Raw genomic sequence first — 14,848 nt, forward strand, 5'->3', positions numbered from 1 at the left:
CATGGTCCTCGGACCACATGCCTTGTGGAAATTGATATCTTATTATTTGTTAAATAGAACCTTAGTTAGAGTCCTCAGACCTTCTACTTTGGAAAAATTAACATTTCAAGTTACTACTTCTAAGTGTCAGACAGAAACTTGGTCATGCATGGTCCTCGGACCACATGCCTTGTGAAAATTGATATCTTATTATTTGTTAAATAGAACCTTAGTTATGTCGAGTCCTCAGACCTTACACTTTAGGGAAATTAACATTTCAAGTTACTATTTCTAAGTGTCAAACAGAAACTTGGTCATGCATGGTCCTCGGACCACATGCCTTGTGGAAATTGATATCTTATTATTTGTTAAATAGAACCTTAGTTATGTCGGGTCCTCAAACCTTCTACTTTGGAAAAATTGACATTTCAAGTTACTACTTATAAGTGTCAAACAGAAACTTGGTCATGCATGATCCTCGGACCACATGCCTTGTGGAAATTGATATCTTATTATTTGTTAAACAGAACCTTAGTTACATCGGGTCCTCAGACCTTCTACTTTAGGGAAATTAACATTTCAAGTTACTACTTCTAAGTGTCAAACAGAAACTTGGTCATGCATGGTCCTCGGACCACATGCCTTGTGGAAATTGATATCTTATTATTTGTTAAACAGAATCTTAGTTATGTCGGGTCCTCAGACCTTCTACTTTGAGAGAAATTAACATTTCAAGTTACTATTTCTAAGTATCAGACAGAAACTTGGACATACGTGGTTCTCGGGCCACATGCCTTGTGGAAATTGATATCTAACTTTTTGTTAAAAGGAAGTTTAGTTATGTCGGGTTCTCGAACCCTCTACTTGAATAGCTTTATGCCCCAAATTAAATTCTAAAGTTAATTTTTTGATTGTGTATTGTTGTGTCACATATATTATGCTGTTGAGGCATGATTTACAAGTATCTGCTAAGTATGTGTACTTTTATTTAAAGTTATGGCAAATTGAAATATTGAAAGTGGAGTTAGTTGTCCCATTCATTCATTTTTGTGTTGACGAGTATTTTTATACTAAAGAGTGGAAGTCAAATTAAAATCAAATCAGACAGTTTCTCATTAATTTTTGTTAATGTACATTCAAAGCAAAAAACTTAAAAATTTGTTACATAAGAAAAAGAGAAGTCCTAGCTATCCTAAGCCTTAAGCCTTAAGAGGGGGGTTCTGCTCGGAAGTGCTGGCAACTTCTGTTCATTTCAGCTCTATGTCAAATGAGGATTGGGCTTGTTTTCCCTTATCTGTTGCCACCGGTGGAGGGACATTGGGCTTGGTATTTTGGCTCGTAGTCTTCTCAGCACTATCGTCATGTTCCTTCTCTTTGTTGGAACTCTCAGGTTCTTTAGGAGTTGGATTGGGCTCTGGAATCATGGGAGGGAGCGTAGAAGACGCTGTCTCAGGGGGAGGTGCGACAGGAGGAAGTTCTTCTATTACCTGGATGTCTTGGGAGAGCTAGATGTTTTCGAGCTTCCTCAACTTGGAGGTTGAGGGAATCCCAGCCACATTTAAGGCTTCTCCCCATACTTGTTGACAATATTCCCGGCATAGCTCGGCGAACTCCTCAATTAGTTGGTTCTCTGTCGCCTGCACCCCTTCCTTGTAAGTGACCTTCTTCGCGGCCTCCATGGAGTTCTTGAAAGTACGAGCCTTTTCCCTCATCCTAGCAAGCTCCTTCTTCAGGTCGGAGTTTTCTTGTTGAGTTTTAGATAAGTCTTCGTTCTTTTGACAAAGAAGCTTGCGTTGCCCCTCCACCTAGGTCCTCATTGTCTTCAGACTGGCCTCGGCACCATCCTTTTCCCTTTTTAGCTCTGCTAACTGTGTGGTTAGCTTCTTGTTCTACGCAAGAGCTTGGCCTAAGGACTTCTCAGTCTCCTGCCTAAGCTCAAGTTCAAGTCCAGCTTTCTTCCGAGAATCTTCCACCCACTTCTCAGCAGCAAAAACTTCTTGGATGGCCTATGGTGAAATATCAAAATAAATGCATTATTAGTAACGCGAGTCTAAAGTACATAAGAATGTTTCTTTCGTTAAGGTGTAATGAAAGAATAAGGTGAGGATAAGACTTAGATACTCACCAAAGCCAAGTCCTTTTTTAGCGAAAGGAACAGATGCGGCTGGTTCATCTTGTCCAGGGCGTCCATGTCCTTAGGCAGAAGAAAGGGACGTTCCAAGGCGTCGGCCAGGTGGTGAGCGTGACCTTGTTAGAACGCCCTAATACTAGATTGGCAGGAGATTGGTGCCCCGTCCAATTTCAGCTCTGGAGACCAGTTAGCCGGTGTACGGTGTACCTCAGCAAGGTCCCTGTTCTCCCTGCTTTCCACTAAAGAGGCACGTCCCTTGCCTTTGCTAGGTTGTTGTTGTTGTTGTTGTTTCAGCTTCTTCTGCCTCTCCGCATTTGCCTCCTCGACCTCACTCTTCCTCTTCTTCTTAGGCTCCGAAATGGAAGGCTTAGGATCGGAGGGAGGAGGGGGTGGGGGCAAGGACGGAGGGACCTATGATCCACCTGTTCCCTTTTGAGAGACTCTCGCGCCCCTCTTATTCATCAGCTTCCTTAGAACGTCCATTTCTTCTTCTTTGGAGCTGGAATCAGGCTGTGCAATCACCAAACCTTGTATGCCCGAAGTTTCAGCGGGCGCGTATTCTTCGTCCGAAAGAATGACGAGTGGATTTTCTCGAGGTCTCATAACTTCCTTGAGTCAAAACTGGTCGATCTCCTTGTCTAAAGATTGTTGCGAGGACCTTAGCCCTTCTCGGACAGCAGTTGTTTGGGAATGTGTCGAAAGAGGAATCGCTACAATCGGGCGAGAGTATAGGATGATGGAGGGATCGTTTGGGAGTTCGTGATTAGAAAGGAAGCCGGGTCAGGCCACGTCTATCCTTCTGTGTCGTTTGTCTCTCGCAGTGATTGCGTTGTCAATTTCTTGGAAGTCCACTAATAAAGGGTCATATCCTAGTATTAGGTGGGCAACTCTCACTTGTAGGTCTTCGCTGACAAAAACTTCAGATCGAAGGACACAGTTCTAGTCAACAACGTTGCAAAGGCTAAGATGTGGGCGTACGTGCTGTTTATCTGTGAAAAGAAATATTCGAGAAGACGAGCATGGTCAGACTAGTCATAAACATCAAGGCAAAAAGCAATAATGTGCAATAAAATTAAAAGCAGTAAAGGCAACGAGATTGAATCATGGGTTAGGAAATCTAACTCCTATGGAGTCACACCTGGCTCTCCCCATTTGACTGGGCAGTGAGGACCATCAAACCAGTTTCCTAAGGCGATGAGATAGTCGTCTTTCATGCCTTTGTTGGATTTGGGAAGACAGGAAATCAGCCTAACGATGCTAGACCTGGATTTAATGTAATATCCTACACTTTTGAGTTTATGGCACTCGTACATATAGGCAACGTTGTGCCATGTGAGGTTTAGACCCATTTGCTCGTTTAGAGTATCGACACAATCTAAGACTCTAAACACGTATGGTGTGCATTGGTCTGGGCATAACCTATGGTTGCGAAGGTATTCACTGGTCACGTTTTTCATGGGGAGGGTCATCCCACCTTCTATGAAGGCGATCATGGGAATGATGACTTCTCCCTCTCTCCTAGCGTTACCTACGGCTTCTACTGGGCAATATCTTAAGCCTACATCATGAGGAATTTGATATTTGGCCCTAAAACCCTCTATACCGGTGTCAATATCTACTAAACACTTAAATCTATCCATTTGGTGGGAGCGAAAATGAAAGTTTAAAGAAGGAAAGGGGCTTAAATGGTGGCCGAGGACAGAAGCCGAGAAGGAATGAGTAAAGAAAAGTGAGAATTTACGGGAGTTGGTTATGCGATTCTTCACGAGCTTCTGGAGAGAAAAGATAATGATTGGCACTTAGATGTGATTGATTTCTGGAAGAATGAATGAAGGTATAGGTTCCCAGGCGTTTTGATGTGCAGGAGGCGGTCTCGAAATTAAAATTCTCCCGTTCAAATTTTTAGAGCCAATCTGGGCCGTTGGATGCGTATCCCACCGTTGAACGGGGGAAACAGGATGTAACTTGCGGTCATAAATGCGCACGTTCCGGGTTTCGAAGTGTCAGAGACGGTTTAAGGGAACGAAAAGGCTCTTACACGTGCGGCGGTTTGCAAAGTGTGTGGAGGGTGCGCTGTTTGGTTCAAAACTCTATTTCTCTCCTCGGATGGGAGGAAAAAATAAAGTTTTGAGGGGCTATTGTGAGGGGTAAAAATATTTGAACAAACCGTCTATAAGACTCATTGGGTCTGAGCCCATCACTTGTTTTTGGGTCTGGGTACAATTTGTGCACTTACACTACAAATTTGAATGATTAGTGATTTTAATATTTTTGTTTTATAATAAGCTTTTTGTTGAATAATTTGTTTACTTTTTGTTTGGTCTTGTCTTATTTTTGTTAGGTTTATATTTGTTGTTATTTGGGATAATATTTATTATTGTTATTTAAGTCTTTTTTTAAGGGATTAAGGACTATGTTTGAGGTACATAATTAATTTTGGAGTAATGTTATACCCACAATATTTTTACAATAAATCTTATGCAAAAAGCTGTTATTAGTAGATTAAAAAAAAAAACCTAATATCAATATTAGGTTTAAATTAGAATCAATAACAACTTACCATATTGGATTTATTATGAAATTATTGTGAAAGTATTGTGAACATAATAATACTCTTATTTTTTTTGAACTCAAATTTTTGTAATTCTCAGGTCAAGGTGTTCAAAATTTTTATTAGAGTGGTCACAATAGGATAATTTAGTGTATAATATTTTTTGGCAAGTGTATATATACATTGTTTTGCAAGTCAGGACCACCTTGGCTTGCATGTGAAGCCGTCACTAGTAAGGTAAAATTCTAGTTAGTTCAACTAATAAAGTCTCTCGTTCTCGAATAAGAGATCTGAAATTCAATCCTTATCTACACCAAAAACCAATTGGTATCTTAGTCTAATGATAAAAAACAATTATTAGCAGTGGACATTGTAGGTTGAAACTCTCCCTCTCTCTCTCTCTTTCTCTCTAAAAAAAACTTATGTAAGACATTTTTTATTTTTATATCGAATAGAATTTCAGCTTATAACATCTGTTTCATGATAATAACTCTTTATCGTCAAGTCGAAACACCAATCATTATTTGGTGTCAGCGGGATTCAAACCCCAAATATCTTGTTCAATAATAAAAAGACTTTACTAATTGAAATAATAGACATTAATCTTGCACTTTGATGGCATATTCTAGATTGACATAGAGAGTTTGCATACAAATTGTGAAACAATAGCAAGATCGCCCCCCCCCCCCCTTCTATTTCTTTTTGTATTAAATATTATATGCAAGTAGTATATTTTTTCTACGAACTTTCTACAAGTAGTATCTTTTTGTGGTACACGAACTTTCTCTACATGATACCAAGTTCAACTTGAATAAAACCTTAAACATGCATATAGAATCACAGACACATGTATAATACATTAATAATTTAATAATTGAAAATATTAATGTGGTAACAAATTTGATTGATGTTATTTCAACAACAAATCACTTCCATCATATTGGAAGAAATTATTTATCATAAATTATGATTTTACATCGTTTTATTATTACTAGTGTAGGTGGCACATGCAAGTCACATTCTACTTCTTGAGTAAGAAAATTAAGATACGTAAAAAAGTATGAGCAAGATTTAGGCACACTACTTAGGTGTTGTTCCTTAGATTCCCTTTTTAAGATTCTACCATGTGAATTTTTTCTCATAGGATGGAAGGAACAACACCTAAACACTTAAGTTTTGTCCAAAAAGTATATACATAAAAAATGCATGTCATACAAAGTTAATCTCATTTGTATTTGAATTTTGATACCTATTAGCCAAAGACAATATCCACTCATTAAAAACTTTTAAGAATGATAACGAATATCATCATCTTCCAACAATAAGCAACTGAGTTTTGCTAAAACCCTATCACAATATTTAAATTTTCGCAATGAATAATGTTATATGCTAAAATGGAAACTCTTCATCAAATATTTTCAACGATACACAATGGAAATTTTGTCATTTATACTTTCTTCTTTATCATTTTACATGAGTCTAGGTGCAATCTTTAACTTAATTAGCTTTTATGAACACCCATTTTAGGCAAGGAAAAAAAAATAACAAAAGGCATATATCATCAAATTTTTCATTAGATAAATTATAAGTTTCAAAGATTTAAATCTAGAAAATCAATATTCTCTAGGTAACAGATAAAACACCTTATGTTACCACTCAAACTTTCTAACCATTACTATCATTTAAAACTCAAAATACATGAAGAAAAATTTTGAGATGTTAAAATTTAGAGAGTATTTTAGCCACTATATAATGGAATATTTTAAAAATCATAAGCTTTTATTAAGGTTTAATTGAGAAAATAATAATATGACATATTTGCTCTTTTCCAAATTATTAAGGGGGAAATTTCTTGATTTTAAAGTTTAAGGAGAAATTGTAAACTACTCCAAACATAAAGTGTGGGGTGTCCAAGGATCGAGAAGAATAAGAGGTAGGGTGTCATGCACCAAATCATTTATAAAATCACATCTAACCCGAGGTGTTGGTCTACCTGATAAGAGGATGGGGAAGAGACTTAGCATCTTATGAGCACCCGACTAAAGGAGCTGTAGGAGAGTATCAGTGCGGTGGGAGGAAGCTTCCTGAAAGGGTATACCTTCCACCCCCACATTGAATGCTCTGTAACAACTTTATTAGTTGCATTAATGAGGAAATGACCCTTGAACAATGTTTTCACAACTAGTAACCCCTTCTACCACCTTTAGTAAAACCCTGATGGGACAAGTATCTAGGGAAGAGCTAGGATGTCAAGAAGGAGGATATATAAGAGGAATGAAGCTCTACAACAGGGGGAATTTTGAGAAAGAGAGAGAGAGAGAGAGAAAGAAATAGAAAAGTAAACAGTGTATAATTTGATAAAAACCTAAGTAAGACATTTATAAGAACTCTTCCTTGAAAGTGACCATGGAGAACTTTTTTATTTTTATTTTTTTTTTATCAACAACTATTTGGTTTGTTCTTCCTTATCTAAGAACCACTTCACTAGCCTTAGGCTTAGCTTGCAACTATACCGTAATTGTCTTCCCACATATATACAAAACAATTCTATTGTTTGGGTTTAGGTTGAAGTGCAAGACACTACTATTCTAAGTGGGCTTGAGCTACCAAATCTAGTCCTTATATAAAGGATGAAAAATATTTTAATCCTAAGTTTTTGTTTTTTGTGTAAAACTATGTGTTTTTACTTAAAATGGTGCATAAAGAAAAAAAAAATACAAAAATTCAATCCAAGAAAGCTGTATGTGAAACAATGAATTTTGGCTCAACAAAAATTGACTAATAAAAAAAAAATTCTAGAAACACAAAGAATGACACAACATTTTCATAATACATTTACAATTTTGTTATATTGTACTTTGACTTGTAAAAAATTGACACCTCAGCAGTTGTGAAAATATTGTGACGATAACAAATTGTCTTAATATTTTCACAAGAGAAATGCTATATTCACAACATTTTCATTACAAAATTATAAAGTAGTAGGTTGTTACGAGTTGTTATTGGTGGGCAAAAAAATAATTTCATTAGTAAATTTAAATTAGAATAATAATTTACCACCTAAGATTTGTTATAAAAATGTTGAAAATGTAGCATTTTCAAAATACTTTTATTTTTAGTTGTGGTTGGTTTCAGGAAGATATTTTATTATTTTATAGGAATTAACACCTCAACAATTGTAAAAATATTGTGATAATTTGTTGTGTTAATATTCTATTATTATATAAGCAAGTTCAATGGAGGCAATAGTAACAAACCAAAAGTACTGTGTAGCAAGTACCGTTTAGAAAGGAAAAAAAGAAGAAAAAGAATTGAACAAATTAAATTACCATAGTGATATTACTGTAGCACTAACTGATTGGCTCTTTTTATATATTGAAGAAATACCTTTATTTTTAGTCGTAGTTGGTTATAGTATGATATTTTATTATTTTATAAGAATTAATATCTCAATAATTGTGAAAATATTGTGACAGTTTATTACGTTAATATTATTATTATTATTATTATTATATAAGCAAGTTCAATGGAGGCAAGTGTAACAAACCAAAGTATCGTGTATCAAGTACCATTTATACAAATAAAAAAAGAATTGAAAAAACCAAAGTACAGTAGCGATATAACTGTAGCACTAACTCATTGACTCTTTTTTTATATATAGATAATTATAATTAATTTTTTAACATATATTTACTAATTACGGTTTGACAATTCGGTGTAGTTTAGTTCATTTGGTCTATATTGGTCCAATTTGGTCATTTTGATCCATTTAGTGTACTTACTTAAGAATGCGAAAAATACATGTTTGGGTTAAGGGCACTATCAATTATTTGAGTGATAACAATTACTATTATATGATAAGTTTTGATTAACATGATAATCTTTTTAAGGGAATGAGAAATTTGAAACTTAAAAATTTAAGTTGTACCAGAATAAATTAAAAAATATAATACATAATAACAATAGTTAGAAAATTGGAACCACCTCAAAAAAAAAATATCAATAAAAAAAAGTTAAAATTATATATTTACAAAAAAAAAAGAGGTAAAAATTACTTTTAAAAATTGCTTAATTTGTAAAGAGAACAAATTCTATACATAAACTATACACAATAATGGCTATATCATGTCTAGAAATAATTAATTATATATATATATATATATATATATATATATATTTGCTTTTTTTTTTTTCACCCAATATGTGGGTGTGTGAATGGTTATATATAAGGGTTGTGTTAACGGGCACCGTAACACCTTACGGTGCCCGTTAACAATACATTTTGGGTAGTTTTTTTGTGTAATTTTTTTAACTTTTAACAATTTTTTAGTTTTTGATAATTTTTTTTTTATCTATTTTAGCAATTTTTTTTCCTCTTTTTCAGTTTTTGATAATTTTTTTTTATCTCTTATAACAATTCCCTATATATAAAGGCCAAAAAGGAAAAGGCTAAAAATGGACCCCAGCATATACAACTAAGAGACAGCTGAGATTAAAAAAAAAAAAAATCAAAATAAAAAGCGGACAGCAGCAAGCAAGCAATTAGATGTGTGGGTGTGGGTGTGGGTGTGGGTGTGGGTGTGTCTTTGAGTGTCGGCAAGCATTTAGGTAGGAAAAAGAAAAAAGTAGAAAATTTGAAAGAGAAGGGTTGTGGGTATATATGTAAAATCTCGAAGAAGAAAAACAAAAATACAAAATTAAAAAGAGGGTCGTAGGTTGTGGATAATTAGAGAAATTAGTAAAATTATGGAGGATAGAGTATAGTACAGAGAGAGGTTGGGGTTCTTTTCAGCAGAACAAAAAAAGAGTTACTTTCATTCATTCTAGAATTGGGCTTTGCTTTAAAATCAAAACTAGTAGTAGTTGTAGTTAAACAATGGATTGAGAGTTAAACAGGATTTTTTTTATTTCTTGTTTGCTCATTGTTCAGGTGTTGTAATCAGTAAAGATGAGAATGGAGAGAGGCTAAGAAGTTAGAGTTAGACAGAGTGTCGTTGTCGATTAGTGGAGTGGTCAGTGTCATCAAACCATATAAATTTAATCAAAAGCAACCCTAAAATCACATGATATATGAATCAGGATCATATTCATATGATATAATAAGAATGACATAAACCCAGGGGGTTGGCTGAGTTGGTAGAGCTCTCAGCCTCAGGGTGCTTGTACTGGGCTCGACTGGGTGTGCTCCCCAGTTCGAGTCTTGCTACCTGCACTTTGAAACGAATTTCACAACGAGTCTTTCTTCGCAGCTCTCCAACGATTAATTCTCTGAAAGCAGCGAGATCTGCGCAACCAAAAAAAAAAATAAGAATGACATAATTATTGACGACCACCGTCACCCACCCACCACACCCGAAAATATACGACTACTAGTCCTACTAATAATAATATTCTTTCTATATTATACTATTAAAATACTAAGTAAATACCCTAAGCCTAAACTCAACCCATTACAACATTATTATTAGAGAGGTGCTACGTTCACAACATTTTTACAATATTTTCACAACAAATCATAGGTGGTTAGTTATTATTGGTTCAAATTTGAACTTAACAAAAAGATTACTTTTTTGCCCCAACAATAACAACTAGTAACAACCTGCCACTTAAAATTTATTGTAAAAATATTGTAAAAATGTTATGGAGATATCATTTCTCTTATTATTATTATTATTATTATTATTATTATTATTATTATTTCATTTGCATGACCTCTCACCTTCCCATTCCCATCCCAGTAGGCAGTACTTTCCCACAAACACACACTGTCGTGTTGTCTTGTGTTGGGGTTCCTTCCTTCTTAGAGACTCCAACAGTTCCACTTCCAACCAAAGCAGCATTTTAGCATATGATATAGTCATATACTTGTTATTTCTTTTCCTTTACTTTTTGCTTCTCTCTCTCTCTCTCTCTCTCTCTCTCTCTAGTACTAAGTGTACTACACCCATTCCCTTCTAGTTCTATCTCCAATTACACTCAGTCTCAGATCTACCCATCTCTTCGGGTGGAGGAGGTGATTGAAGATAAGATCTTGATCTCTATCTCGATATATGAGCATGTACGGAAGGGATCCATGGGGTGGTCCACTTGAGATTAACGCTGCTGACTCTGCCACCGACGATGACCGCAGCCGAAACCTTCAGGACTTCGACAGGGCTGCTCTCTCTCGCCCTCTGGACGAGACCCAGCAGAGCTGGCTACTTGGCCCCGGCGAGCAGAAGAAGAAGAAGTACGTCGATCTCGGCTGTATCATTGTTAGCCGCAAGATCTTCGTCTGGACTGTCGGTACCCTCGTCGTCTCCGCCTTCTTGGCCGGTTTCATCACCCTCATCGTCAAGACTGTCCCACGCCACCGACACGCCCATCCTCCTCCTGACAACTATACCCTTGCTCTTCATAAGGCTCTCATGTTCTTCAATGCTCAAAAATGTAAGCACTTTCTTCTACTACTCTTCTTTTCTTTGCTTCCTCTGTCTCTGACCCCTTTCCCTTTTTTAATTATCAACCTTCGCTATACAATTACTACATCACACATCACACATCAGACGTAGATACATACTATATTTATTAATTCAAATTATTCACTTACTGTATCTCTATATACATTAATTAAAAAAGAAAAAAGAAAAAAAGAGAGACTTTGGTTAAGTCTTTCCTTCACATGCCCCATTAATTAAAAACACCCACCCACAAAGCAATAATTTTGTTTCTTTTGCATAGCCCAATCAAATCTGTATACCAAATATGTTCTGTTAGCAGTTATATATGTATATTTCTTAAAGATTTAATAAGTAGCAACAATGGTAAAAAAATCGAAAGTAAAAAAACCTCAAATCCTTTATTACAGAATTTTTAGTGATCCCAATGCAAAGATCCTTCATTTCTTAAGGGTTTTAACTTGATATTTGCAGCTGGGAAACTCCCAAAGCATAATAATGTATCATGGAGAGGTAGTTCCTGTCTAGATGATGGCAAAGGCCAATCCGGAACATTTTACAAGGATCTAGTGGGTGGCTATTATGACGCTGGAGATGCTATCAAGTTCAACTTCCCTCAATCCTTTGCCATCACCATGTTGAGCTGGAGTGTTATTGAATACAGACAAAAGTATGAAGATGCTGGAGAGCTCACCCATGTTAAAGAAATTATCAAGTGGGGAACTGATTATTTTCTCAAGACATTCAATAGTACTGCAGATACCATTAATACCCTTGTTGCGCAGGTATATAACATACTACTCTATATCTTATTAATTCTTTGCTTATTGCATTTAGCTATATAATTACTGCTTATTATGCCTTATGCTTTGTCTGAACCTGCTACTTCTACATTTCTGTATATCTAGGAGGAACCAGGGTGTTTTTTTTTTCTCTCGATATTATGGGTTAGATCCCATCATTATTGACTGTACTGTACGTTTTCAAAGCATTTAGGAACTTGTATATTACTCTCTAGATGTTTTTTTTTTTTTGCCAGGTGCCATGATTAAGCCATGTGATAAGTTATCAAACTATCGTTAAAGTTTGTCTTTGGATCTCTTGTGAAGTATGCAATTAAATGTAATAATTTGTCCTCTTTTTTGATAGGTCGGGTCAGGGGATACTTCTGGAGGGAGTACAACTCCTAATGATCATTATTGCTGGATGCGTCCTGAGGACATTGATTACAAACGACCTGTAACGACATGTTCCAGTTGCTCAGATCTTGGTGCAGAAATGGCTGCTGCTCTCGCTGCTGCATCTATTGTTTTCAAGGAAAACAAGGCCTACTCTCAGAAACTTGTCCATGGAGCCAGAACACTCTTTAAGTTTTCAAGAGAGCAGAGGGGCAGATACAGTGCTGGTGGTTCTGAAGCTGCTACATTCTATAATTCCACGAGTTACTGGGATGAGTTTGTATGGGGTGGAGCTTGGTTGTACTATGCAACTGGGAATTCTTCCTATCTTCAGCTTGCCACTACACCTGGTATTGCCAGACATGCCGGAGCTTTTTGGGGAGGCCCTGATTATGGTGTGCTTAGCTGGGACAACAAGCTTGCAGGGGCTCAGGTAATTTTTAATTATAGATGTGTTTGGATGTCAGAGGGAATATCCATAATTGGTTTCGTTTTACTATCTTCAAATGGTACTGTTTAAGTGTTTATGTTAATTAAGCTATTATTAAGTCCTAGTACTTAGTTCTTGAGTATTGGCCCCATGTTTTTAGTGCTATAAAGCTTTTCTGGTTGTATATCCCATATATGTACTTTAACCATGTTTCTTGCGTAATGTATATGTTTATGCGAATACATATTTGTTTATTAATTTCTTGTTTGTTTCTACAGCTTATAACTGTACTTTTATCAAAGATACTAATCCATACATGTTTGGTTTTGTATGTGAACAAAGGCCACATTGTTGTTTTCCCTAACTGCAGACCTTTCAGTACACAGAAACTGGATTTTAAAATATATATATATATATATATATATATTTTTTTTAAAGATGAATTTTAATTCTTCATTATCTCAAATTTCTCTGAAGAGGTACTTCTACATGATGTTATGCTGATAATGTTTCTGATTACGATAATTTTATTTGCATGTGTTGAAAACCAGCTTGACTAGTTTTTTATTTTGAAATTGCAATGATATTGTTGCACTGGTTGTGGATGCTCAGTGATGTATAAGCACATTGGATTAAGAACTTTACAACCTTTGTTACTTTTGATTTTGCTTGCCGTATGTGGATCATTTCTGACCTAAGCTTGTTATCTTGTGTTAGGTGCTTCTAAGCCGTTTGCGGTTGTTCTTAAGCCCTGGCTATCCATATGAGGAAATTTTAAGAACATTCCACAATCAGACTAGCATCGTAATGTGCTCATACCTTCCATTTTTCACTAGCTTCAATAGAACCAAAGGTATGCATCGTAATCTGCTCATACTTCCTTGATCTTACACTTGGGTAGTGGACTCTATTGGCCTTATTTTGTTCTATATCTAGTTTAATGTATGTATGGGGATGTTGCTCTTGACTTGGGTGACCTCTTGCAGGAGGCCTGATTCAATTGAACCACGGAAGGCCTCAACCTCTTCAGTATGTAGTCAATGCAGCCTTTTTAGCTACGCTGTACAGTGATTATCTCGAGGCTGCAGATACACCTGGATGGTACTGTGGACCCAATTTCTATTCAACTGAGGTCTTGCGTGATTTTGCCAAAACACAGGTATGTGATGTTGTAATCCCTTCAGCACGGCAGTCTAGGGGACTTGAGTCTGCTCACATGATAATACATTACTGCCGATACATGATGGCAAATAACTCCATCTTTTACTGTGATGTTCTGGCAGATTGATTACATCCTCGGCAAAAATCCTCGGAAGATGAGCTACATTGCGGGTTTCGGTAATCATTATCCAAAACACGTCCACCATAGAGGTGCATCTATTCCTAAGAATAAGATCAAGTATAACTGTAAAGGAGGATGGAAATGGAGGGACACTTCAAAGCCAAACCCAAATACACTTGTTGGAGCTATGGCTGCTGGCCCTGACAAGCATGACGGTTTCCATGATGTGCGTACAAACTACAATTACACAGAACCAACCCTTGCTGGTAATGCTGGTTTAGTTGCTGCACTTGTGGCTTTGTCAGGTGACAGGACTACTGGGATTGATAAGAACACCATTTTCTCTTCGGTTCCTCCTATGTTTCCAACTCCACCACCACCTCCAGCACCTTGGAAACCATGAGAGGCTGTGTTGGTGCTCATCTTTTTTGTGAAGTATGCTGTATGACTTATGAATAGATGATTTTGGTGGAAGTAATAGTTTTTTTGGAATTTGTGTCACCTTCAAGGTAAAAAGTAAATGCAAAGATGAGGAAGGAGATGCGCATAAGAAAGAAAGCAAAGGACAGACTACCTAAAAATGGACTGGGGCCTGGATGGGGAACTAAAGACTGGCATTAAGAATTGATCACTGATGTTTGGGAATGTCTTTGTTTTGGGTTGTGATATATGTAGTATATATGTATGAAACCATCATGTATTCTTTAAACACAAGAAGTTGACAGTTTGAGATTTGTTGACAAATAAATTTTCACTTGGAAGTCCCACAATTACCTTGTAGCTTTCTTCTCTTTTTATTGTTTTTTTGGATTTATTTTTGAAATTTTCCATGTAGTATTCTTTCTATGTTGTGTTGTTGC

General features: G+C 36.2%; 1 protein-coding gene across 1 annotated transcript; it reads left to right on the plus strand.

Annotated features, from left to right (window-relative positions):
- The first annotated feature begins 10,400 nt into the window (after window positions 1–10,400).
- Window positions 10,401–14,758, plus strand: LOC142620865 (endoglucanase 25-like). Its single transcript, XM_075794168.1, has 6 exons — window positions 10,401–11,090; window positions 11,573–11,883; window positions 12,248–12,709; window positions 13,424–13,559; window positions 13,693–13,865; window positions 13,990–14,758. The coding sequence occupies exons 1-6, from the start codon at window positions 10,712–10,714 to the stop codon at window positions 14,389–14,391; spliced, it is 1,863 nt and encodes a 620-aa protein (XP_075650283.1). The 5' UTR covers window positions 10,401–10,711; the 3' UTR covers window positions 14,392–14,758.
- Window positions 14,759–14,848: the final 90 nt, after the last annotated feature.

Source organism: Castanea sativa, chromosome 1 (assembly GCF_040712315.1).
Source record: "Castanea sativa cultivar Marrone di Chiusa Pesio chromosome 1, ASM4071231v1".
NCBI classification, from domain to species: Eukaryota; Viridiplantae; Streptophyta; class Magnoliopsida; order Fagales; family Fagaceae; genus Castanea; species Castanea sativa.

Excerpts from the sequence above, each read along its gene's own strand:
- LOC142620865 (XM_075794168.1), top strand. The coding sequence starts at position 10,712 with ATGAGCATGTACGGAAGGGATCCATGGGGTGGTCCACTTGAGATTAAC. Across the intron at positions 11,884-12,247 it reads TTAATACCCTTGTTGCGCAG|GTCGGGTCAGGGGATACTTC; the intron begins GTATATAACATA and ends CTTTTTTGATAG. Across the intron at positions 13,866-13,989 it reads GTGATTTTGCCAAAACACAG|ATTGATTACATCCTCGGCAA; the intron begins GTATGTGATGTT and ends ATGTTCTGGCAG.